At 39.6% G+C, this 27929-nt stretch overlaps 2 protein-coding genes across 2 annotated transcripts in view; one reads left to right on the top strand and one right to left on the bottom strand.

Moving 5' to 3' along the window:
• Positions 1-1389: 1389 nt before the first annotated feature.
• alg3 (ALG3 alpha-1,3- mannosyltransferase) lies at positions 1390-10231 on the bottom strand. The gene is made up of 9 exons (XM_039765383.1): positions 9990-10231; positions 7985-8084; positions 7710-7857; positions 7464-7624; positions 6148-6268; positions 5832-6037; positions 5606-5682; positions 1731-1875; positions 1390-1622 (listed from the first exon to the last, which is right to left on the bottom strand). The coding sequence occupies exons 1-9, from the start codon at positions 10180-10182 to the stop codon at positions 1472-1474; spliced, it is 1302 nt and encodes a 433-aa protein (XP_039621317.1). The 5' UTR covers positions 10183-10231; the 3' UTR covers positions 1390-1471.
• Positions 10232-10643: 412 nt separating this feature from the next.
• ece2a (endothelin converting enzyme 2a) overlaps positions 10644-27929 on the top strand; it is a 95895-nt gene continuing 78609 nt past the window's right edge. The window contains exon 1 of the mRNA XM_039765352.1: positions 10644-10953. Coding sequence (XP_039621286.1) covers positions 10794-10953 — 160 coding nt within the window. The 5' untranslated portion in view covers positions 10644-10793. The remainder of the gene's footprint in view (positions 10954-27929) is intronic.

Here is a 27929-nt window from a genome sequence, read left to right as displayed (position 1 = left end):
TTTGCATTCTTAACAATAAATTGAGTCTGTTCCATGTGGCTGTGACTGTACATTAATTTCTCTCCATTCTTTGATTTTAATGGATGGATGTATCAAAGCAGAGCTGAGACTTTCAGAATGTTCAATTTGGAAATGTAAGAGGGGCACCTCTACTGCTTATTCGTCATGTTGTCCTCTGGGCCTCCATAGAAATTTCCAACGTAAATAGAGTGTAGCTGGATACGATGTGATTAAGATGAAAATTAACACATCTAAATCCCCCTCTTGATGAAGAGGAGTCAATTGGTGTGATTTGGGTGTATAGTTTAGATGCAGCTATGGTGGCGGTCGGGGGTGGTGCCAGATACTGCCCATTGAAAGAACAACCAACACATGCCAGAGTGACTTTGTCTCCCTTGGCTTGTCTGACACCTGTAGAAATTTTCCATGAGAAGCTGGACATCTACCTGTGTATAGGTATCTTAGTCTGTGTAGCCAAGTATGTGGCTACAATAACCCTACAAAGGAAAAATACATCAAAAGTGAATCTGTTCAACATTTGGGGAAAAAGAACTAATCCACAGCATAAAGCTCTAAACACCTAGAAAAGTAGAATGAAAATCAAGAGAAAAATACAGTTAAAAAGAAAAAAAAAATACATTATTCCTATATAACTGCTTGGTACATTTTAATATATTTTTTTTTTAGCAAACCTAGTTTTCGAATTTCTAAACTGTTCCCAAAACACAGAACTTGGGAAATATCAGTTCACTTAATTAGCCCAGGAGTTCAATTAAAACCAGAAGCTGGTGGGAACAAAAACCTGCAGCACAGGGGGTCCCCCAGGACCGAGTTTGGGAAATACTGGTCTAAATGATGGACTAAATTAGCTCTGCATGCATGACTGCCTACTGTACTGGCAGTTTAGATGCTTGGCATCCTTCTGAAGTCCAGCAGAATTTTAAGTTTCTAAACACCAAGTGAAAAAAGGCGTCAAAAAGAAAAAAAGTGAGTGGGCAATGAAAAAACTAATGTGGGAGACTGGTGTGGCTAACACACAAGGTTTCTGAGTGCCATAAATGTCAATTCATGTGTGATATAGCATTTGACTGAATTGGCAAAAATTTGCCAATTTTGGGTGCAAAGGTATGACAGAAGGGTTGAGGGAGGTAGGTAGATAGGTGTGAGAATCAGGTATGAGGACCAAGATATTGAGATAGATTTCTGTAAGAACTGACCCAGAACTTCACACTGTTGTTCCAGTATAATGATGTTTCCAAAGGGTGCCCATTCATAATAAGCTAATGTTCACTCCTGCACCCCCTGGGTATCAGCATTTAAAGAGAATAGGAATTTAAATGTAGCTGCTGGTGGCAGAGTAGGTGCCAAAACAAAAACAGACCAGAATAGTTGTATGTTCATCTCAAACTTCATTGCAGTCTTAAAAAAAATAAACAAAAAAACAAAATCAAAGATACAAGCACTGCTCTCATTACTTTCGCTTGCTGTGGACTGGCTCAGGGTCCTGAATGAACCAAAGGGACAGCAGGATAATCAGGTGGCAGACATGAAGGGAAGCAGAACTGTAGCTCGTTGAAGGGTAGGTGTTCCAGGAGAGTTCAATCAGCCCCAACAGTAATACCCTGCAGATACAAGTAAAAGCAAAGCAGGGAGTTTGGAATAAGCTAATGCTATCCGAGTGGTCATGCTGTAGCAGCAGGGAGTTGTGTGCAAACTTAGTGGTCCCTTACCTTAACAGGTGAGCCAGCTTCTTGACCTGGCCACTCCACAGGAGATATGGCAGGGTATGGAAGTACCAAACGTAGAACTGGTAGTGCAGTGACCGGCTAAAGCAGACACCAATGAAGTTCGATGTGAACAGAATAAGTAGGATTCTTTCAATGTAGTTAAAGAAAAGTTTAATAAAACGAAGCAGGGGGCAAATAAAAATGTACAAAAGGAGAGGAGAAGAGATTAGGAGAAGAAGCAAGGCACAATGGAAGATAAAGACAGACACAGGCAGGTTGGATTAGAAGTTGTATAGGAAGAAGGGAAGGTTAGGACAGCAGAAGCCAATAACTATATTTTGAAGTCTAGTAGCAACATGGTACACATTCCTTGTCCTCTCACACTTCCATATTTATCATCAGCAATAGACAGGATCTTCTTGCAGTTGGGAAGCATGAAAAAACTAAACACACTGTGCCACTCACCTTCTTATGCCTGACTGCATTTATAAAATGCTCTTTCATTGGAACACTTACATTTGGTCACGGAGAGGAGCAGTGAATGATGTCGCTCTTTAAACTTCATCCAATAACAAATGCCATCTTTCTACTTGGACAAGGCAACAACGATTTTAAAAAAAGAGAATGGAATCAGGAGATGACACGGACAGATAAGAATTCAAGCCGGGGACATAACTAGCAAGACTAAATTTAAATATATAAAGATCAGGACATGTGGCCGGAAGAGATCGAGATCAAAGAACAGAGCGGTAAGTCGTAACCCAAGAAAAACAAGATGTACTTCATAGTTGAGGGCAAAAAAAGTTGTCGTAATCAATAGCTCAAAAACTAATAATAGGAAAGACACTATATGGTATTCACTATGAATCCAAATATTGGACAATGAAGAAGTGCAAGACACTGACCTTGATGCTGTTGAAGTAAGAACGTCATGCATCACAAACTCTCGGCCATCCTGCCTAGCAACAGCAGAGCAATTGTTAACAAACCTAGCCCAGAATTCCGGCCCTCATAGGAAAAACAAAAAGTGCTGCAGCAGAATATGGATGATTTAGCCCTGGTAAAAACCACATGGGAGCAAAAAACATATTACCAATAGATATGTTGACCTTTAAAACCTCATGAACAGAACACTTGGAAATGGAAAAAAAAGACATCAGACTGATCATGATAGCAGCAGATTTCAGATCTGGAAAACATTCAGTATACATCTGCTAATATGTTACTGCATTAAACAGGAAAACTCACAAATGTATTATAATCCCATCACTGGACTGGCTGATGATGTTTTCCACTGAATTCACATACACAGGGTTCACACTAACCCATAACAATGTGCTTTCTTATACATGAAATTTGCTCAGAATGGTTGTTATTTTCTTATTTTTATTTACTTGGATGCATCCCTTGTGGCAAATTAATAGAATAATAATCCTGAAATATGAGCATGAGCTGGGCAGGAAAAAGGAATATGATAGAGCGGGCAGTTTGAAGAACTTGAGACCACATACACAAAAACAGTTTTTCTTAACATATTAAATTACGAGGGATTATTTTAACCTTAGTTTATATAATTACATAACTAGACACTGCTGTAATGAACTTGCTCCTCTAGCTCCATCTTCTTCGTCTTCTTCTTTCGGCTGCTCCCGTTAGAAGTTGCCACAGCAGATCACCTTTTTCCGTATCTTCCTGTCCTCTGCATCTTGCTCTGTTACAAAACGTCAAGTAAAGTTGGGGAGCATGCACTGGTACAGCCCACTACATGATGAAACAACTCTGGATCCTGGTTTGCAACCCCCCAGAAAGACGCATGGTCCAGTCCCACCCTCTGGAAATGACCCTCTATCTGCCGCAGCCAGGTGTTACGTGGGTGACCCCTTGGCCTGGTCCAGCCACTCGGGTCATCAACAGTGAGGATCTCACTAACCAGATCACCCTCTGGGAAATGCGCCGCATGACCGTAGTGCCATAACTGATGCTCCCTCACAATGCAGGTAATGTGCCTCGTTTGGGACTCTATGAGCAACCGCTCATTGGTCACAAAGTCAAACCAGCGGTACCCAAGGATTTTCCACAAAGACACAGTACCAAAGGAGTCCAGTCTTCGTCTCAGGTCACTGGATAGCGTCCATGACTCGCAACCATATAGCAAGACAGGAAGCACCAGGACTCTAAAGACTTGGACTTTCGTCCTTTTGCATAGATATCGGGAGCACCACACACCCCTTTCCAGCGACCTCATGACCCCCCATGCTCTCCCAATCCATCTACTGACTTCACAGGAAGAGTCACGAGAGACATGAATGTCACTGCCAAGGTAAGGAAACCTCTCAACAAGGTCAACACTCTCTCTGCAAACAGACACACTGCTGATGGCTGTGCCCAAGAGGCCATTAAAGGCCTGGATCTTGTTTTTTATCCAGGACACTCGCAAGCCCAGACACTCAGACTCCTCACTCAGTCTCTCGCGCACCAAGATCAGAGCCTCCATTGACTCCACGAAGATCACAGCATCGTCAGCAAAGTCAAGATTCATGAATCTTTCTTCACCAACAGATGTCCCATAGCCGCTGGACCCCACGACCTTGCCCAACACCCAGTCCATGCAAGCATTGAAAAGAGTAGGAGCAGAACACACCCCTGACAAACCCCACAATCAACAGAGAAAAACACAGAGGTCTTGACTCTACTCTGCACAGCACTCACAATACCAGTGTACAGGCCGGCCACGATATCCAGCAACCTCGAGGGGATCCCACTGTTACAACCACCACCTACATGTCCACTCTCACCACATCCATAAACCTTCTCTTAGGCCTCCCTCTTTTCCTCTTCCCTGGCAGCTCTATTTTTAATATCTTTTTCCCAATTTACCCAGCATCTCTCCTCTGCACATGTCCAAACCAACGCAACCTCACCTCTTTGACTTTGTCTACCAACCGTCCAACCTGAGCCGACTCTCTAATGTACTCATTTCTAATCCTGTCCATTTTCGTCATACCCAATGAAAATCTTAGCATCTTTAACTCTGCCAACTCCAGCTCCGTCTTCTGCTTTATGGTCAGTGCCACCGTCTCAAACCCATATAGCTGCATAGTATTCTATTTTAAGGTTGGTCTTTAATTAAAGTTACAATATGGTTCCGGGACATGGACTCTAACCAGTGACCTGAGATGAAGACTGGACTCCTTTGGTACTGTGTCTCTCTGGAAAATCCTTGGGTACCATTGGTTTGACTTTGTGTCGAATGAGCGGTTGCTCATGGACTCCCAAATGAGGCACATTACCTGCATCGTGAGGGAGCGTCAGTTATGGCACTACGGCCATGTGACGCCTTTCCCTGAGGGTGATCCGGCTCATAAGATCCTCATTGTTGGGGACCCAAGTGGTTGGACCAGGCCAAGGGGTCACCCACGTAACACCTGGCAGTGGCAGATAGAGTTTCATTTCCGGAGGGTAGGACTGAACCGCGTGTCTGCCTGGGGGGTTGCCAACTGGGATCCCGAGCTGTTTCAACGTGTAGTGGGTGCAGCAACGCACTGTACCAGTGCATGCTCCCCAACTTAACTTGACTTTAATTAAAACTTCAACCTACAGTATGTATTTGGCTATGCTGCCATCTACTGTCTGTACAATATAATAGCACATTTACTTAAAAGGGAACTGTTATCATTGAGTGGCTTCTGTATTGTTAAGCAACAATTAGTGGAAGGCAATTAGAGAAGAGCCTCAGAAATGTGCAAAAGGTAAGAAGAGATAAAGCAGGTAAGAAAAGAGGCTTTATGGAGGGAGGCGAGAATGAGTAAACAGTTTGGGGCAAACAAAAAAAGAACCCAAGAGGAAATGGGTCATCTCAAATGATAATCAAAGGATATGATCTGCAGTCAATGGTGGCATTACTGGTTTTCTCTTTGCAGGATCCTTGAGCAGGGAGACTAACCTGTCTCCAGACCTGAAAAAGAAAGGGTCTGGTTGGACGAAAGTTGTGGCAGTGCTATGGAGTATACACCATTCTCATTACGAGGTAATTTTAATTGAAGCTTGAAAAAACACTATTTTACCCGTCTGCTCAATATTTTCCAATTGTAGACAAGCACTGACCTGGTCCAGCAGCATGCAGCAAAGAGCAACAGTATGACCAAGTGAGCCCCCAAGAGGCTGACGTGAAAATAGCGGTTGAGAAAAACATCTTCAGGAAGGAAGCGCCAGTTGACAGTCCACTTGAACAGAAACTGTCGGCCCAGGTCAAAAGAACGGCTAAGATAGCCAGATGGGTTCTCCAGGAGGAAAGGAAGACCTAGCAACACCTAGAAAAAAAAGTTAGAATGCCACATCAGTGACAGAGCAGTACTCAGTTGCAGGCTCAATAAACTCCAATGTCCACATTTCAAGGAGCATAAAAGACAATTTTTTTTACCTGGATCAGGGCACAGACACACAGTTTTGGGATGCTCCTCAACAGCCCGAACTGGGACAGAAGCAAATAGAGCAGACCAGGTGCAAAGAGAAGGACATTCATTTTAACCGACACTGCTAAACTGTCCACAAGAGAAAAGGGGTACATTCATCAGTCTGAGGTCAACAGATCTTTATTTTACTCTGCGGCTAGCTAGGTCAGTAGGAATGTCCTACAATTGCTCTAAACTCTATTAGCACAACACAGTCCGTTTCAGTGGCAAATAGACTTACAGATCTGCCATGAAGACTCTGAAATACAGTCAGGTCCATAAATATTTGGATAATGACACAATTTTCATAACTTTGGCTCTGTACGCCAACACAATGGATTTGAAATTAAGCCATCATTATGTGATTGAAATGTAGACTTTCAAAAACAACAACAACAAAAAAAACAAAACATGTTGATCAATCATTTTCTGCTGTACCACAATGCACCTAAACACACTACACAGGTTGTGGCTCTATTACAGGATGGGTTCAGTATTTTTCAAGTCAAAGTTATCCCTTTTTATTGAATATGTTAATTTGTCACTTTAAATAGTATTGCAAAGTGAAGCATTTGTTGTGAATAAAAAAACACTAATCTTATTGTGCCTTTTATAATGAAAGTGAAGGGTAACACGATCCAAATGTGAGCTGTAAAACTTACCAGATATATCAAAACCTTTGCTACTTCAAAGTGCATGTACGAAAATGTGCTTTTCACGTTTCTCACATATGCTTGTTACAACAAAAGTAAACTGAAGATAATTAATGTTATCACAGATTCTTGGTTCTATTTTCATGAGGTAAGGATATGTTTCCTGTTGGCAAATGGCACCATGGGTAGAATCTAGTTAGAAAACAATTTTGGTTTGAAAAATTGACATATTTGGTAAGTCTGAATGCTTTTGTTTTCATACTGGTACCCATCATGTCCATTATAAAACACAATAGCAGGCTGTGAATGTTTAAAACACTATACATTGGCAATAATGATGGCTTTAGAAAGATGACAAGCAGAAAATAAATGTGTTCTCAAAGCAAACATGATCAAAGCTAGCAATATTTTTTGGCCCTAAAAGTATTTAAAAAAAAATGTAACATGACATTTCTCTAGAACATAATATTTTCATGGATTAAATTATGTTTGTTCTCATTACAGCTAAGTAAATTGCAACACTGTAGACATTTAAAAATTCTAACATTATTCACTTTTTAGGCATTTACGAAGTTGTAATTATGTGATCTATTCCTTCTAAACATTTCCCTATGCAGGACAGAAAAACTTGCCTGTAGAAGCAGCAGGCCAGCGTCCAGTGATTGTCAAGTAGTAAATTCACAGCAACAAACAGCAGCATCATTGCCACAGGATCATTAAACAGCCTAAGAATGAAGATTGAATGGATTCGGTAGGAGGCGCAGCACATGAAGAAAAACACATATGGTGGCACCTGGGAAAAAAAACTAAAGTTGAGGCAAGGCAACCCCATCACATATGGGTTCTCAAAATCTTCCAATGATGTCACTGACACTCACCTTCTGGGTGCGCTGGTAGATGCGAAACACCAGGAGCAGAGTAACAAGGTAGAAAACCACAAAGAGGTACTGAGCAAAACGAATATTTGCCCCATGCTCAGTGGCAAAATATAGTGCAGTAAAAATGTACACAAAGCCAGCTGGGTATCTAAAATGCAAGCACAGAACTTAAGTGTGATTAAAAAAAAAAAAGCCTTTAAGGTCTACCGCCCAGGGTGTTCCCTTTATCGATACTTAGCCTGGGATGTGAATATTTTACACTGCACAACACTTACACTAAGGGTCCAGTGTCTCCCTTCAGCTTTGTATAGTCATACGTCCCATTGATTACGCCCTCCACCTCACTCATATAAGCCTTCCAGTCAATCTCTGTATCTGGAACGTAAAATAGTTAGATATGTATCATGTAATCAATCCTGATAATCACACCACATCTCTGTGACATTTCTACACCTTGAAATGAGCAGTTTATTAAAGAAAGTGGTGGAAGTAATCTAAACCTGCAAGTGTCATAATAGCAAAGTCATCTACACTCACAAGACACAACTTGTAAACTAAAATCTAAGAAGGCAATATCAGTTTTGCAGAGTGCATCAACAATTATTCTACATGGGGCACTTCACAATTTACACTATTAGAAGGTGCATTGGAATTCACAACTACAATTAAAAATTAGCTTAAGCCATTCTAATTGAGGGCTTTAATAAGAAATGTAATAATTTGCATCATTAGATAGAAGTACATAACAAGTACAGGAGCTCAGATATTAAAATGAAAAAATATGTGGTCCAATTTAAATGTTTGAAGTCTAAATATCCTTGATTATAAAAGAACTTTTGTCATTTTTCACCCCTTCATAGAGGTCCACAGAGAGTGAGATTCATAGTAAAGGATCAATAATAACATTGGAATTGTTTAAATCCAAACTCCCATATACCTATGTGTGAAATTTATCATTTTAATATTGTGAGAGTGGCAATCAAATATCAAAAATATTATCACACCTGTGATCAAAAACCTCAAAATAGCAGAAAACAACACTCCACATACTGTATATTACTGATCCCCATTTTTTGAGGTTTGTGAAAAGGAGGGACATATCTTATTAAGGGGCGAACCCCTGGAGTCTATTAATATGGCATGCATAACTTCAAGTCCTTCTGATGAATTTTGCTGAAAACATCTGTTGGTTTACTCTTTATCAAAATGGGTGTAATTTCCTGCACATAAAATGACCCAAAATGGCCTAAAAAATTATTCTTTTTTGGGTGTATAGTGCCAAAAATAAAAAAGAACCCCCATAAACCTTGACATCTTGAAAAACTAGAGATGTGGAGACGAATCAAATGGTATTTCCTATGAGGTGGCTTTCTCATAGACATGACTCAGGAGGCGGCAGGCAAAATAAAAACGGCTTAAATAATTTCAAACCGTATACAAGTAACTTTTATGAACACAAAACATCATTTAACACAGCACACCAAAACTAACTTCAGAAAGGTATGAGATCTTTAACTCTATATGCCAGATCCAAAGCTGCATATAAATAAGAGTCCTTGCAAAACAGGTCATGCCAGGTCCATTTGTACCAATTCATATGTAGCTAAGATGGATGTGCCATTCCAGAAAGGATGTATCATACAAAGCAGAACATACCTAAGCAATGCTGTGTGGTGTAGTGATTATGGCTTTGGACTTAAAACCCAGGGGCTGTGGGTTTAAATCTAGCTACTGACACACCTAACTTGCGTCTGCTCCAAATGCAAAAACCAAAGAAATGTAACTAATTGTATCTCAAATGCTATAAGTCACATTGCATAAAGGTGTTGGCCAAATAATTAGTATTAATAACAATGTAAGGAAGTTCACTTCTGACCTGGTTATGGAACTTTCAAGTCATACCTATAACATACAATATCCAAGTCTTACATTGAGTGTAACAACCTCAATGTTAAATTTCTTGCTGGGTGCAAAAGCAATTCAACAAACGGCAATTAACTTCTAACTCTATAGTTATTATTTTACATTTGGAGGACACCTTTATTAAATGAAAGTTAAAAGATCGAGAACTGTGTACAGATATGTTTTACAGATGGAGCACTGTCAATGACTTCCTTAGGGAGACAGCAGCAATATAAAGCTAATGCCTTAACAACTAACAACAACCACAATACATGTGATCATGCGAGTTCTGTTCTCAAGTGCAAACTGGGCATATCAGAACAATTCTACATTGCGCTTACAAATAGGGTCCCTTCTCCCATTCCCCTTTTCTCTTACACGCAACTCTGTGAATGACCCACAAGTTAATTCCGATCTCCGCCACCCACAGCGCCGCAGCCACCAGCGCTGTGTACCGAGGTTGGAACAGGATCAAATGCTTCTCTTGCCAAAGAGTGCGCAGGTAAATCCAACTTGACGATATATCGGCCGTTCCATGCTTCTTCCTAACCACCCCGGCTACATACGCCATAACTGCTTGCTTTTAAACGCAACCTTTGACCTTTCCCGGAAACGTCTCCATACTTTCTTTCCCAAACTGTCTGTAAAGCGCACGCGCAAGCTATGCGTCGCTATATAGCGTTCATTTCCGATCCCTACTATTGCCAGGAACTCGAGTTACACTACGTATGCTTTACAGTGGACAAAACCTTCATATATCCTAATCGATGTGGAAAAATGACGCAGTGACGGAATGTGTCAATGTACCCTTTGTACAACACATCAATACAGTTCTCTGTAATAAAAAATGAAACAATATAATTAAGTTTGTTTCACACAAAACTTAACAGGTTTCACGTTATTATTTTGCAAATACAAGATAAGTTTAACATGTTGCAAATTAATAATATTTCACGCAAACTGTTATAATATGAAAACCGCATTTAATTTTATGTTCTCTCTGAAAGCTTATGACTTTGAGCCTGTGAAGCTAAAGGAACTAAAAGTTCGTTTTAGGTTTCATGTACGGGCAGCATTTAGCTGCAGCCCGGATGCAACCGGCTTCAGGAAAACAACACGTGTGTATTCTATCAGACTGCACTTTCCAGTTAAACAAACAATCAAACATCATTTTAGCGAGCTATGGAACACCTGCCGTCTCACAACTCCTTATACAATGATAAAGACTATTGGGATGAACGGTATAGAACCGAGGAAGCATTCGACTGGTTTGGAGACCTGTCTAGTTTCAAGCATTTATTGGAGCCACACATAGGTTCAGCTGACCGGATCCTCGTACTTGGTAAGAAGTTGTTTATATTAAAAAAAAAAAAAAAATACAAAAACACGTAAACAGGAAATGAAAGTCCAGTGGGCAAGTGGGGTGCTGTAATATGAACACGAGAGTTTAATGTCTGTGCGGGATAGAAACAAAACTTTTTTTGACACTGTGGAGCACATATTTTTATTTGAATCTCTGGGCTTATTAGCTTTTGGAACCAACTTAATTCGCGCAATTCGTACGTTACACAGTGATGATAACAGTTCTCTTTCAGTTTGGAGCTACCCACAGAATTTTTAAATCGAGGAGTACTGTATAACAATACGATCTATCAGCGACTTTATTATTATTAGTATTATTGTTAGTAGTAGTAGTTAAGCAGGTAATGTATCTCCATATTAAAAACAATCCATTTCAAGGTATTTCATAGTTGATTGCAAACAAACGCAATACAGTATCTCCCTTCAGAGATTTTTTAGTTTAAATAATGAAGATATTAAATATAAAAAATATATATTTTCAGCAACTTTTTCAAAATGTTACTGATAATACAATTATAACAGTGGCCATTTACTCATTCAGAATATTTAGAAAAATATAAGCTTCCAGTATCTAAGAAAATATGCAGTTGTATTGGACGCCACATTCATAAACAAGTTTGCGTCTAGCTTTTTAAGTTATGTCAACTTTTTTTTTTATAATTGATTTTATTGTAATCTCACAACATTCCATACACAGAGATCAATTTTTACAAAATTAGGATTGAAAATAAATCAACCTCCACCCCTGAGAAAGAGAGTATGGCCAACAGAGCAAAACTTAAAGCTAGTAAAAATAAGTAAATTGATTAATTAATAAGCGGATAAAGATAAATGGAGAAGAAAAAGAAATGGAGAGAGAATCTGCTTCCTCAGTGTTTTAAGAGCTTAATCTAAAATCTTATTAATTAGATCTAGCCAGAAAAAGTTCTGCACATATCCTTTAAGTGAGAATTCAATTTTTTCCCATTTCAAATAGTATAAAACATCAGTTACCCACTGACTTAAAATAGGAGAGTTAGGATTCTTCCACTTGAGTAAGATAAGTCTACGTGCCAGTAGTGTAGTAAAGGCAATTACAGTTTGTTTGTTTATTCTTCTCCACTTTAAGCCAATCTGGAAGTACACTAAACACAGCTGCTATGGGTTAGGAGGGATTGTGACACCAAAGCTGTCTGAAAGGCATTTCAAAATTTTGGTCCAGAATGATGTTAATTTAGCAAATGCCAAAAACATGTGGCCCATCTTCAACTTCTGTTTAAATTGAGAAGACAATTCAACATGTAAAGTGAACTAAGTTTTCTTTTTAATTTACAAGTATTTTTTATTTGCCATGTATCCATGTTTCAATGTTGGCTACACAAAAAAATTGTTCCGAAGTTTTTCTTTTTCAACACATGAAAGTAATTGTGAGCCTTATTTAACCCTATTGGAACACAAACTCTGGCCTCTTCATGGTGAGGCAGTAGTTATACCACTACACTACCGCATTACCTTTTAATATGAGCTATATTCAGTAAATAAAAATAAAAGAGTATGCATTTTTACATTGACAAAATTTCATTAATTAATGTTGTTCCAAATAGTTATATCTCATTATTCGTTAACATTACCTGCCACAAACCAATGCCTGTATAAAGACATAGCTTTGGTTATAACAAAGTGTTTGTAATTAAAGTGAGTGAGTGTTTCTGCACTGCAGACATATTGTTCAGTGGGCAGGTACAGGTAACCTGCTATGAGATTATGCACAGATGTGATGTGGATGAATATGGACTTTAAATGAAATTAGTTTTCAACTAACTTGATTATCGGTCAAATAGAGTTAAACTTACTTACAAAAATAAGTTGAAGCAATTACTTTTTATTATTGTGTCAGTACAATAATGTATGCAATTCAGAAATTTTAATAATCATATTGGAATTTTTATCTTGCAACCATGGTTTTATTTAAGTACAGTATTGGCTAAAGGTCCTTTGAACTATTTCTTACAGTGTACATTCAGATCTCATTGAATTATTAAAAAATGTAGTAACATATCTTGGGAAAATTTGTCAAACATACAACCCCTTCAGCAAAAAGCTTCAGGCTTTCTCAGTTTGAAGATATTAGTTGCAAGGAAGCTTATGATATCTCATGAAGGTAATGCATACCAATAAAATTCAAGTTGATCTTTTAAAATTAATTCATTGTATTTACCCAGTTAACTAGGTGCAAGTAAGGGTTTAAAATGATCTTGATGTAACCTGTGTATTTTGTTAACTTTGACGAGAAAAGTGTTGTTCATTTATTTTTTGGGTGAATTTACACAAACTTCTTTGGGTGTGATCTTGCATCATTTTTTAAGATGACCATTGGTGTTAATATTTCCTTAATTGATAAAGAAATTTTGTTCTTTTGTAAGGGGAATGTGGAATATCAATGTTATTGTATTCTAAATTTATTTATTGTAAATTCCACTTTCAAATATGTAAATGATGCAAGAAAATGCCTAACTTTGTACAATTTAAAATGAAATTTGCTCATTATACTGTTAAATAAGAATGAGTGGAAAATACTAATTATCAAAAAATACACTATTGTAAAGTATTAAATCTCACTTTATTTTAACATTTTAATTTTATTTGTAAATAACATTTACAAACTATATATATTTTCCTATCAATTAATTTTTTTCTACTCCCTTAATTACAGAAGCTTATTCCCGCCACTTAAAACAATGTTTTGTTGTGTTAATTTGCAAAAAAATATTTGTGTGTGGACAATGATACTGACCATACCAAGCATGTGCTATATGTTCTGTGAAGGCTAGAGAGAAATAGATTAAGGATGTGCAGAGTATGCAATCAAGTGACAAGAACTAAACAAAAGTAATAGATATATATTTAATCTTACATCTGCTGAGGAATAAATTTAATCTGCCTAGTTTAGGGTCACAGAGAACCAATGATTATCACATCTGCACTGGGTGTAAGCAAGAATGTGTGGCCTACTTTGTCAAAAGCTTTATAAAAATCATTGAATAAAATCAAGCTTTTGTCTTAATGAGATCACAATGAACCAATAAATCCAATGTAAATTAATATTATTACATATGAGCCTACTCTTCAAACATCCAGATTGTGCTTCGATAGCCTCCCTCTGTTATGTTTACCCCCGGATAAACAAGACAAAAATATATTCTTATTTCAACAAGATAAAATATTATTAGGTGTAACGGGGAAAAAAAGGGGGACGGCACGGTGGCGCAGTGGGTAGCGCAGCTGCCTCGCAGTTAGGAGACCTGGGTTTGCTTCCCGGGTTCTCCCTGTGTGGAGTTTGCATGTTCTCTCTGTGTCAGCATGGGTTTCCTCTGAGTACTCCGGTTTCCTCCCACAGTCCAAAGACATGCAGGTTAGGTGCATTGGTGATTCTAAATTGTCCCTAGTGTGTGTATGTGTGCACCCTGCTGTGGGCTGGCGCCCTGCCCGGGGTTTGTTCCCTGTGTTGGCTGGGATTGGCTCCAGCAGACCCCTGTGACCATGTAGTTAGAATAATGGAGGGGTGGGAATAAAAGGACAATTACCGATTGGCTAAACAGGGGGACCAAGCTGGGAAAGATGTGCAGCAGGTTACGGTGATTAAGGATAAAGATGGAAATGTACTCCCAAGAAATAAGAGTGTGTTGAGAAGCTGATAAATGAAGAGAATGAGAGAGAGAGAGAAAGTGTCAGTTGATGTGTAAATGGTGAATCAGGAAGTGTGACAGATTAGCAATTAGGAAGTAAGGACAGCTATGAAGAAGATTAAGAATGGAAAAGGCTCTAGGTCCAGATGAAATCCCTATGGAAGTACAGAGGTGTTTGGGAGAGATGGCAGTGGAGTTTTTAACCTGATTTTTTTAATGCAGTCTTGGAAAGTGTGAGGATGCCTGAGGAGTGGAGAGGTGTACTGGTACTGATTTTTAAGAATAAGGGGATGTGCAGAACTGTAGTAACTATAGAGAGAGATACAATTGATGAACCACAGCACAAAGTTATGGGAAAGAGTAGTGGGAGCTAGGTAAAGAAGGGGGGAGGTGGTTAGTGAGCAGCAGTATGGTTTCATGCCAGGAAAGACCACCACAGATACAATGTTTGCTCTGAGAGTGTTGATGGAGAAGTATACAGACAGCTACAAGGAGCTGCATTGCGTCTTTGTGGACTTAGAGAAAGCATATGACAGGGTGCCTAGAGAGAAAGTATGGTAATGTATGAGGAAGTCGGGAGTGTCAGAGAAGTATGTAAGAGTGCTACAGGATATGTACGAGGGAAGTGAGACAGTGGTGAGGTCTGAGGTAGGAGTGATGTAAGCCCACCTCTACCTTGAATGCATCCATCAAGGATCAGCTCTGAGCCTTTTTTCAATTCCAGTGGTGATGGACAGGTTGACAGATGAGATTAGACAGGAGTCCTCGTGGACTATAATGTTTGCGGATGACATTGTGATCTGTAGCAAGAGTAGGGAGCAGGTTGAGGAGACCCTGAAGAGGTGGAAATATGCTTAGAGTTGTGAAGGTGGGTTCATATACTTGGGATCATCAGTATAGAGTAATGGGGGGTGTGAAAGAGAGGTGAAGAAGAGAGTGCACGCAGAGTGGAGTGAGCAGAGAACATTATCGAGAGAGATTTGTGACAGACAGCTACCGGCAAGAGTGATAAGGAATGTCTCCAAGACGGTAGTGAGACCAGCTGTGTTATATGGGTTGGAGATGGTGGTACTGACTGAAAAACATGAGACAGAGCTGGAAGTGTCAGAGTTAAAGATGTTAAGATTTGCTTATAATGTGACGTGGACAGGAATAGGAAAGAGTACATTAGAGAGTTTGCTCAGGTTGGACATTTGGGAGACAAAGCCAGAGAGATGAGATTGCATTGTTTTGGATATGTAAACAGGAGAGATGCTGGGTATATTGGGAGATGGATGGTAAGGATGGTGCTGCCAGGTAAGAGGAAGGCTTAAGAGAAGGTTTATGGATGTGGTAAGAGAGGACATGAAGGTGGTAGATGTAACAGAGTGAGATGCAGAGGACAGAAAGACATGGAAAAAGAAAATCCGTTGTGGCAACCCCTAACAGGAGCAACTGAAAGAAGAAGACGATGAAGAAAAAAATATTAGGTGTAACAGCAACATGTAAATAGCAAAACATCAATATAAGTGCATTAGGAAAGGTATGTGTTGTGTTCTCTGCCGTGCTGCTACAGGTTTAGTACACATCCCTAGGGTGACATGTTTTGAGACAGTCACCAGTGCACAGTCTGATGTTACAATCGGGACTGTAGAAGAATGATTCTTTGCACACTTACAATATTTTTTATGTTGCTTCAGCATGAGAGTGTAGAATGTAATTTCCACATGGGAGATGGTCATCATCCCAACTGACTGAAAAATGAGATTTGTCGTCCCTATCTGGAAACAGAAGGGTGATCACCTGGATTGCGACAACTACATGGGGATAACACTGCTGTTGGTGCCGGGTAAGTTCCTTCCTAGGGTCATCCTCAATAGGATTCATGATCGCTTGCTCACCTACCAGAAACATAGCGCTCTGCTTTTACGACTTAAGAAATCTACTATAGACCACATCCTGACACTGAGGGTAATCATCAAGTGCTAATGCAAATATCAGCAGAGTTTCTTTGTGCCATTGTTGATTTTTGTAAAGTGTTCTACTCAGTTGATTGAGCTGCGCTGTGGGGTGTCCTGAGACTTTGCGTGATCCCCTCAAAGTTGCTGTATGTCATGGCTGGCCTGCGCATTGGTTCTGTGAGTGCTGTGTAAAGTGGAGGCAGAACCTCTGCATTTTACCCAGTTGATTCTGGGGTCCATCAGGGTTGTGTTCTTGCTCCTGACCTGGGTGTTGGGGAGGGTCATGAGGTCCAGCGGCTGTGGGGCATCAGTTGGTGAAGAAAGATTCACTGATCTTGACTTTGACAATGATGCTGTCATGCTTGCAAAGTCAATGGAGATTCTGATTGGTGCTCTTGACCGACTGAGTGAGTAGCCAGGGTCTGGGTTTGAGAGTGTACTGGATAAAAACTAAGATCCAGGCCTTTAATTACCTCTTGAACACAGCCATCAGCAGCGTGTCTGCTTGCGGAGAGCAACAACATTCATGTCTCGGGTGAGTTTTCCTATAAAGTCAGTAGACGGATTGAGAGAGCATGGGGAGTCATAAGGTCGGTAGAAAGGGCTATAATTCTCCCAATATCTTTGATGAAGGTCCAAGTCTTTAGAGTCCTGATGCTTCCTGTTTTGCTATATACACTCACCTAAAGGATTATTAGGAACACCTGTTCAATTTCTCATTAATGCAATTATCTAATCAACCAATCACATGGCAGTTGCTTCAATGTATTTAGGGGTGTGGTCCTGGTCAAGACAATCTCCTGAACTCCAAACTGAATGTCAGAATGGGAAAGAAAGGTGATTTAAGCAATTTTGAGCGTGGCATGGTTGTTGGTGTCAGACGGGCCAGTCTGAGTATTTCACAATCTGCTCAGTTACTGGGATTTTCACGCACAACCATTTCTAGGGTTTACAAAGAATGGTGTGAAAAGGGAAAAACATCCAGTATCACGGCAGTCCTGTGGGCGAAAATGCCTTGTTGATGCTAGAGGTCAGAGGAGAATGGGCCGACTGATTCAAGCTGATAGAAGAGCAACTTTGACTGAAATAACCACTCGTTACAACCGAGGTATGCAGCAAAGCATTTGTGAAGCCACAACACGCACAACCTTGAGGCGGATGGGCTACAACAGCAGAAGACCCCACTGGGTACCACTCATCTCCACTACAAATAGGAAAAAGAGGCTACAATTTGCACGAGCTCACCAAAATTGGACAGTTGAAGACTGGAAAAATGTTGCCTGGTCTGATGAGTCTCGATTTCTGTTGAGACATTCAAATGGTAGAGTCAGAATTTGGCGTAAACAGAATGAGAACATGGATCCATCATGCCTTGTTACCACTGTGCAGGCTGGTGGTGGTAGTGTAATGGTGTGGGGGATGTTTTCTTGGCACACTTTAGGCCCCTTAGTGCCAATTGGGCATCGTTTAAATGAGTTATTTACAAGTTTCTGACCACTTATAAAATGTGTTCATTGTGCTGCCCATTGTGTTGGATTGTCAATGCAACCCTCTTCTCTCACTCTTCACGCACTGATAGCAACACCGCAGGAGAAATACTAGCACAGGCTTCCAGTATCTGTAGTTTCAGGTGCTGCACATCTCGTATCTTCACAGCATAGACAATTGCTTTCAGATGACCCCAAAGATAAAATTCTAAGGGGGTCAGATCGGGAGACTTTGGGGGCCATTCAACTGGCCCTGACGATAATCCGCTTTCCAGGAAACTGTTCATCTAGGAATGCTCGGACCTGACACCCATAATGTGGTGGTGCACCATCTTGCCTCAAAAACTCAGGGAACATGCCAGCTTCAGTGCATAAAAAGGGAAGCACATCATCATGTAGTAATTTTGCATATCCAGTGGCCTTGAGGTTTCCATTGATGAAGAATGGCCCCCACTATCTTTGTACCCCATATACCACACCATGCCATCAATTTTTTTGTTCTAACAGTCTTGGAGGGATCTATCCAATGTGGGTTAGTGTCAGACCAATAGCGGTGGTTTTGTTTGTTAACTTCACCATTCACATAAAAGTGTGCCTCATCACTGAACAAAATCTTCTGCGTAAACTGAGGGTCCTGTTCCAATTTTTGTTTTGCCCATTCTGCAAATTCAGTGCGCCGATCTGGGTCATCCTCATTCAGATGCTGCAGTAGCTGGAGTTTGTAAGGGTGCCATTTGTGAGTAGCTAATATCCGCCAAAGGGATGTTCGACTAATGCCACTCTCCAGTGACATGCGGCGAGTGCTACGCTGTGGGCTCTTGCTGAATGAAGCTAGGACAGCCACTGATGTTTCTTCATTAGTGACAGTTTTCATGCGTCCACATTTTGGCAAATCCAACACTGAACCAGTTTCACGAAACTTAGCAAGCAGTTTGCTAACTGTAGCATGGGAGATGGGTGGTCTCGTAGGGTGTCTTGCATTGAAATCTGCTGCAATGACCCGGTTACTGCGTTCACCAGATATCAACACAATTTCTATCCGCTCCTCACATGTTAACCTCTGCGACATGTCAATGGCTGTAAATAAAGAGAAATTTGTAAATAACTCATGAAAGAATAAAGTTACGTTAAAACCAAGCACACCATTTTTTTTCTTGTGAAATTCCCAATAAGTTTGATGTGTCACATGACCCTCTTCCTATTGAAAAAACAAAAGTTGGATCCAAAATGGCCGACTTCTAAATGGCCACCATGGTCACCACCCATCTTGAAAAGTTTCCCCCCTCACATATACTAATGTGCCACAAACAGGAAGTTAATAGATAGATAGATAGATAGATACTTTATTAATCCCAAGGGGAAATTCACATAATCCAGCAGCAGTATACTGATACAAAGAAACAATATTAAATTAAATAGTAATAAAAATGAAAAGAATTAAAATAAATTAATGTTCGCATTTATTCCCCCGGGTGGAATTGAAGAGTCGCATAGTGTGGGGGAGGAACGATCTCTTTAGTCTGTCAGTGGAACAGGACAGTGACAAAAGTCAGGTCACTGAAGCTACTCCTCTGTCTGGAGATGACACTGTTAAGTGGATGCAGTGGATTCTGCACTCCCAGATATTTATATCACCAACCATTCCCATTTTATTAAGGTGTATCCATATAAATGGCCCACCCTGTATATATATGACAGCAACACTCATTACTCACAACAGTGACAAAACAATTACATTGACAATCATGTTACGTTATTTTCAAAATGTTTCCTTTTCTTTTTCATTGCTTCTTTAACACACTACTTCTCCTTTGCGAAGCGCGGGTATTTTGCTAGTATATATATACTGTATATATATATACTGTATATATATATATATATATACAGTACAGACCAAAAGTTTGGACACACCTCCTCATTCAATGTGTTTTCTTTATTTTCATGACCATTTACATTGGTAGATTCTCACTGAAGGCATCAAAACTATGAATGAACATGTGGAGTTATGTACTAAAAAAAAAAAGGTAAAATTACTGAAAACATGTTTTATATTGTAGTTTCTTCAAAATAGCCACCCTTTGCTCTGATTACTGTTTTGCACACTCTTGGCATTCTGTCGATGAGCTTCAACAGGTAGTCACCTGAAATGGTTTTCACTTCACAGGTGTGCTTTATCAGGGTTATTTAGTGGAATTTCTTGCTTTATCAATGGGGTTGAGACCAGCAGTTGTGTTGTGCAGAAGTCAGGTTAGTTGGACGATCATTTATTTTTCAACAGGACAATGACCCCAAACACACCTCCAGGCTGTGTAAGGGCTATTTGACCAAGAAGGAGAGTGATGGAGTGCTGTAAATGGTCATGAGAATAAAGAAAACACATTGAATGAGGAGGTGTGTCCAAACTTTTGGCCTGTACTGTGTGTGTGTGTGTGTGTGTATGTATATATATATATATATATATATATATATATATATATATATATATATATATATATACACGATGTACATACTTATTTAGATGGTATGACGACACTGTCGGCCGCCATATTGAACTTTCCAACGTCACTAATTTTCCAACTTCCCGTGTAGGTAGAAGGCTGACCCCATCTTCACGAAATTTGGTAGGTGGCTTCCCTGTGCTAATCAAAATCGATGTACAGTGGTGTGAAAAACTATTTGCCCCCTTCCTGATTTCTTATTCTTTTGCATGTTTGTCACACAAAATGTTTCTAATCATCAAACACATTTAACCATTAGTCAAATATAACACAAGTAAACACAAAATGCAGTTTTTAAATGATGGTTTTATTATTTAGGGAGAAAAAATCCAAACCTACATGGCCCTGTGTGAAAAAGTAATTGCCCCCTTGTTAAAAAATAACCTCCTGAAGTGGAGCTCCGCTAGCAGTGGTGTTATTTTTCATATTATTTGCTTATTATTCTGAGATATCCTGTATTTATTCAACCCGAGAGGGACTGCTACAGTATATGTAAACACATATAAACATGGCCAACAAGAAGGGGGTCCGAAAGAATCGAAGACTAAAGCTACATCCAAGCTGCGATCAGCAAGCCCTAGTTCGAGATACGGCCTCTCAGAGACAGACCTGGATCAGATGGGCGAAAGTACAGACGACTCGGGACCACGGTCCGCTACATCGTCGCCGGCTGAGAGCGAAAAGGTGAGCGAAGGTGCGATCGTGAGTGCAGATGTGGATAGCTCGCCGATTGGAGAGGATTACCTGAAACTGGAAAAGGCCGGGAGGTCCGCGGCTTCAGTTACGCAATTACGCGGGACTGGAGCAGCGGGACACCGCTTCAGCAGAGTCTGCTGCTTCATCTACGGTACAAGAAGGCACATTTGAGCTATCTGAACTGAAAGTGTTGCTCGCTGAGCTCACGCAAGATATAAAGAAAAGCGAGAAGGCTAATGAGAAAGCAACGGCAAAGGCACATGAGAGACTGAAACAGGAGATGAAACAGGCCAATGAATGGCTGCTACAGGAAATCCAACAGGCAAATGAAAGGCTGCGTCAAGAGGTACAACTTGAACTTCGACAGGTGCTGGGTAAAATTGAAGAGCGCATTGAGAAAAACTCGGTTAAACTGAGCACGCTTGCTGATCAATTGGAGCATCTTAATGAGACATTCACGAATCGGATCGAAATGGCGAACATCTAGCTGCCAGTGCCGAGGAAAGAGCAGTAAATGTCAGTTCGAATGTAAAAACTCGGAGAAAAACTTGGAGACAGACTGGCTGCTTTAGAAGATGGGAGTAGAAGGTATAATGTCAGAATTGAAGGCCTGCCGGAGAATCGAAAGTTTAAACCCTGTGAAATTCGCAACTAAACTTTTTTCTAAAATAATCGGGGGCGACTTTAAAGCAGAATCTGAGATAGCAGCGGCTTACAGCAGACGGATCAAACACCGTCAGACCCTGACCAAGATCTTTTATAGTTCGTTTTGAACGATTATCATTTAAGCTAGAGGTGATGGAACTCCTCAGAAAAAAGGAAGATATTATATATGAAAATAGCCACATTCGTGTCTTCCCTGACTTCTCTCCAGCAACAGCTATTAAGCGCGCAGCCTTCTATAATATTAAACAGCGCTACGGCAAGCCAATGTCAAATACGCCTCCTGTATCCGGCAAAACTGAAAGTGGAATGGCAGGGTCATTTCTATGTTTCGCTAGCAAGGAGGAAGCAGAAAATGAATTAAGAAAGCTGATCCCGGGACTATTCTGATACATAATTGTGAGTCATGGCGGTAAATGATAAAGCTAGGATTAATAATCTACTGTCTGATCTATTTGTTTTAAAATACGGGTTTTTATCAGCATATATTCTCATATTCTTATATTACTTACTTATTATTATTATTACTTATTACTTAGTATTACTAGGGCGCTAAATGTTTATGTTTTATTGTGCTTAATTACGTTTTCCTCCTCTTTTTTTTTTCTTTTCTAATTATTTCATGTGTACCCTAAATGAGACTGTTCAATATCATACCCTTGGTTTACTGTTATTGCTATTACTGCATTAAGACTTGTTATGCTTATTTTGGACACATCTTTAACACCATCACCTGGGTTTATTATCTGGGGTATCATCTTAATGCACTAAAATTGCTGAAGATATATATATATTAAGTGCAAAATTCTTTTCTTTTTTTTTCTTTTCCTCTTTTAAAGACTATATTGGTAACAGATATCTCTATCTTTTAACCTTAAAGCGCCACTGCATGGGGGCTTGATGTGCTTTGGACGTGCTCTGTCTCTGGGTATGTCAGAGGACTGGGACTGCATGAAGTGGGTTTTAGCCTCACCTGGGGAGGCAAAAGGGAGGGTGGGGGTTAAGGGGAAGAGAAAGAGAGCAGGCTTGATCTATACCTAATCTATCATCTCAATCTTTATAATTATAACTATCAACGTAATAATAAGCTGCATGGCAACAACTCTTGGGGGAATAGGAAATTAAGACCTAAACTATTTCACTTCCAGTTAAGACTATAAAATGACATCAAAAACTCAGAATCAGTGTCTCCATGATGGGACAGTTAACCGTAAGCTGGAATGTTAAAGGCCTGAATCACGAATTAAAGAGAAAGAAAGTACTTTCTCACCTAACAGGTCTAAATGCTAAAATAGTATTTTTACAGGAAACCCACTTACTAAGTAAGGATCAGTTCCGGCTGCAAAAGACTGGACTGGCCAAATGTTCCATTCTAGTTTTACAAAGAAAACTAGAGGGTGGGAATTCTCATACATAGAACAGTACCATTTGTAGCATCAGATGTAGTATTGGATCCTGAAGGGAGATATGTGATGGTCATGGGAGACTTATCTAACTGTAAAATGATTTTGATAAATGTTTATGCACCTAATGTTGATGATAAGGAATTTATACAAAATTTATTTGCATCCATTCCCAATCTGAACACTCATAAACTTATAATGGCTGGGGACTTTAATTGTGTTCTAAATCCACTTTTAGATAAGACTTCCTCCACAGGGGAACGCAACTAACACCGCAAAGATAATTACAAAGTTTATAACTGATCACAACTTATCAGATCCCTGGAGGTTTTAAACCCAAATTCAAGAACATATTCTTTCTACTCACCAGTACATCATTGCTACTCAAGGATTGATTACTTCTTTATAGATAATAACTTCTTGCCTAAGATTAAATCTTGTAAATACGATGCTATTGTTATTTCAGACCATGCTCCATGATCTTGGAGCTGAAATTACTAAGCCCCATACACTCACCCGCAGATGGGCCTCAATCCGCTTCTATTAGCTGACGAGAATTGTACTGAATTTATATCCAAACAAATCGAATTCTTTCTAGAGACAAATACATCCCCTGAGATCTCTGCAGGAATACTCTGGGAAACTCTTAAGGCCTTCTTAAGAGGACAGATTATCTCATATCTTTCCCACAGAAATAAATCCGAAGCGAAGAAAGTAGCAGAGATAAAAGCGAAATTACTAAAATAGATGAAGAACATGCCAGACTACCAAGCGAGACTCTACATAAGAGGAGGCAGGCTCTACATTCAGAATTAAACCTCTTGACAACTAAAGAAACTGAACAACTAATTTACAAATCCAGACATCATTATTATGAACATGGAGAGAAAGCTAATAAGCTTTTAGCAACAAATTCACAAGCAAGATGCAACGCAATCTCGGTAATCACTAACACGAACGGAGATAAAATCATCGAACACAAAAATATAATGTACACTTTTAGAGACTACTATAAATCCCTATATACTACTGAGTTTAAAGAAGACAATATACAATCTAATGCATTTCTGGATACATTACAGATACCACAAATTGACGCTTTTAGTGTGGAGGAACTCGATAAACCTCTGTCATTATCAGAATTACTGGATGCTATAAAGTCACTCCAAGGTGGAAAAGCAGCAGGCCCTGACGGCTACCCTGCAGAGGTTTACAAGAAATTCTCCGCTCAGCTAGCTCCCTCCTATTAGCAACATTTACAGAAGCCAGAGATAACCAATCTCTTCCACAAACCTTTCGCCAAGCACTAATCACTGTCTTTCCAAAACAAAATAAGGACTTATTACAATGTGCATCATACAGACCAATTTCACTTCTGAATAACGACGTTAAAATACTCTCTAAAATCATAGCTAGAAGGATGGAGAAAGTGCTCCCCTCAGTAATATCACAAGACCAAACTGGATTTATTAGGGGCCGACACTTATCTTCAAATCTTCGACGCCTGTTTAATGTAATATACTCACCAACTAAATCAAACACCCCAGAAATATTATTATCATTGGATGCAGAAAAAGCATTCGACATGATTGAATGGAAATACCTTTTTACTATTTTGGAGAAGTTTGGGTTTGGCCCGAACATTTGTGCATGGATTAAATTACTGTATACTAACCCAGAAGCTTCAGTTTGCATCAATAACATTTGCTCAGACTACTTTAAACTAGAACGTGGCACAAGACAAGGATGCCCTTTGTCACCACTGCTGTTTGCAATTGCCATTGAACCACTGGCAATACATTGTCGAAATACTGATCAGATAAAGGGGATTAGCAGAGAAGGACTGGAACAGAAAATCTCATTATATGCAGATGACATGGTACTGTATATATCGGACCCAGAAAATTCTGTGCCTGCAGTCTTAGCAGCACTCACAGAATTTCAAAAGCTCTCTGGTCTCAGAATTAATCTGAATAAAAGTGTACTCTTTCCGTGAATTCTCAAGCATATAATATTAGATTAGACACCCTTCCTTTTATCATTGCAGAACAGTTTAAATACCTCGGGGTAAACATCACAAGTAAACATAAAGCTCTTATCAACAAAATTTTCGTCTGCATGGAAAAAATTAAACAAGACTTGCATAGATGGTCAACCCTTCATCTCACACTAGCTGGAAGAATTAACACTGTTAAGATGAATATTCTTCCTAAGCTCCTTTTTATTTCAAAACATACCAATATACATTAATAAATCGTTCTTTAAGCAATTAGATTCAACAATAACCTCATTTATTTGGAATTCTAAACATCCACGCATCAAAAGAGCGACCCTACAAAGACAAAAGGCAGAAGGCGGCATGGCTCTACCTAACTTCCAGTTTTATTACTGGGCGCAAATATACAGTCGATAAGAACCTGGACACAAATAGAAGAACATACACAGGCATGGACCGCAATAGAAGTAAAATCCTGCAGTACTTCTTTGTATTCCTTGCTCTGTGCTCCAATAAACACACGTTATCGGCAATACACTAATAACCCAATTGTGCTCCACTCACTTAGAATCTGGAACCAATGTAGAAAGCATTTTAAGACGGAGAAGCTTCTTTCTGTGGCACCCTGCAAAAGAACCACCTCTTTCAACCTCACAAACATATGCAGTTTTTAATATCTGGAAAAAATTGGAATTAACTTGCTTAGAGATCTTTATATAGACAACGTCTTTGCATCCTATGAACAATTACATTCCAAATTTAACATTCCAGCTACAAATTTCTTTCACTATCTTCAAATCAGGAACTTTGTTAAACAGAACCTTCCAGATTTTCCTCATCTTGCACCCTCATCCACGCTGGAAAAATATTGCTCAATTTCAAGGAGTTAGACTCCATCTCTACAATATATAAAATCCTTTTACAATCCCTTCCTTTCAAAGATCCAAGAGGACACTGGGAAAATGACCTCTCAATTAATATATCAGAAAAGGAGTGGAAAGTAGCAATGCAGAGAATTCACTCAAGCTCCATATGCAAAGCATACAATTATACAACTCAAAATTATATATCGAGCACATCTGTCTCGACTAAAACTCTCAAAATGTTTCCAGGGCATGATCCAACCTGCGAGCGTTGCAACCAAGCCCCAGCCTCACTAGGTCACATGTTCTGGGCCTGCACCAAATTAACATTATTCTGGACAAAAATTTTAATTACCTCTCAGACAGTCTTGGACTCACAATCCCTCCTAACCCATTAACAGCTGTGTTTGGGGTTCTTCCAGAGGGTCTTAAAGTGGAGAAAGACAAACAAATTGTGATTGCATTCACTACACTGTTGGCACGCAGACTTATTCTGATAAACTGGAAGAACCCAAACTCTCCTCTTTTAAGTCAGTGGGAAACTGATGTGTTATATTATTTAAAATTGGAAAAATCAAATACTCAGTTAGAGGATCTGTACAGACTTTTTCAAAACATGGCAGGATCTAATCAGTAATATTTTGAAATGTTTATAAAGCACAGAGAATTTGTTGATTTAGGTATTTTTACAAGCCTTAAATTTTACACCGTTTGGCTTGCTCTCTCTCTCAAGGGTGGGGATCGATCTGTTCTTAGCATAATTTTTTTTGTAAAACTTGATTGCTATGTATTGATTGTAATAAAATTAATAAATAAAAAAAAAAAAATAATAACCTAACTGTGCTGTATCACACCTGAGTTCAATTTCCGTAGCCGCCCCCAGGCCTGATTACTGCCACACCTGTTTCAATCAAGAAATCACTTAAATAGGAGATGCCTGACACAGAGAAGTAGACCAAAAGCACCTCAAAAGCTAGACATCATGCCAAGATCCAAAGAAATTCAGGAACAAATGAGAACAGAAGTAACTGAGATATATCAGTCTGGTAAAGGTTATAAAGCCATTTCTAAAGCTTTGGGACTCCAGCGAACCACAGTGAGAGCCATTATCCACAAATGGCAAAAACATGGAACAGTGGTGAACCTTCCTGGAGTGGCGGCCGACCAAAATTACCCCAAGAGCGCAGAGACGACTCATCCGAGAGGTCACAAAAGACCCCAGGACAACGTCTAAAGAACTGCAGACCTCACTTGCCTCAATTAAGGTCAGTGTTCACGACTCCACCATAAGAAAGAGACTGGGCAAAAACGGCCTGCATCGCAGATTTCAAGGCATAAACCACTGTTAAGCAAAAAGAACATTAGGGCTCGTCTCAATTTTGCTAAGAAACATCTCAATGATTGCCAAGACTTTTGGGAAAATACCTTGTGGACTGATGAGACAAAAGTTGAACTTTTTGGAAGGCAAATGTCCCGTTACATCTAGCTTAAAAGGAACACAGCATTTCAGAAAAAGAACATCATACCAACAGTAAAATATGGTGGTGGTAGTGTGATGGTCTGGGGTTGTTTTGCTGCTTCAGGACCTGGAAGGCTTGCCGTGATAGATGGATCCATGAATTCTACTGTCTACCAAAAAAAAATCCTGAAGGAGAATGTCCGGCCATCTGTTCATCAACTCAAGCTGAAGCGATCTTGGGTGCTGCAACAGGACAATGACCCAAAACACACCAGAGATCATTTTA

The sequence above is a fragment of the Polypterus senegalus genome, chromosome 1 (assembly GCF_016835505.1).
Source record: "Polypterus senegalus isolate Bchr_013 chromosome 1, ASM1683550v1, whole genome shotgun sequence".
NCBI classification, from domain to species: Eukaryota; Metazoa; Chordata; class Cladistia; order Polypteriformes; family Polypteridae; genus Polypterus; species Polypterus senegalus.
This window is presented reverse-complemented; position numbering and strand designations above follow the sequence as displayed.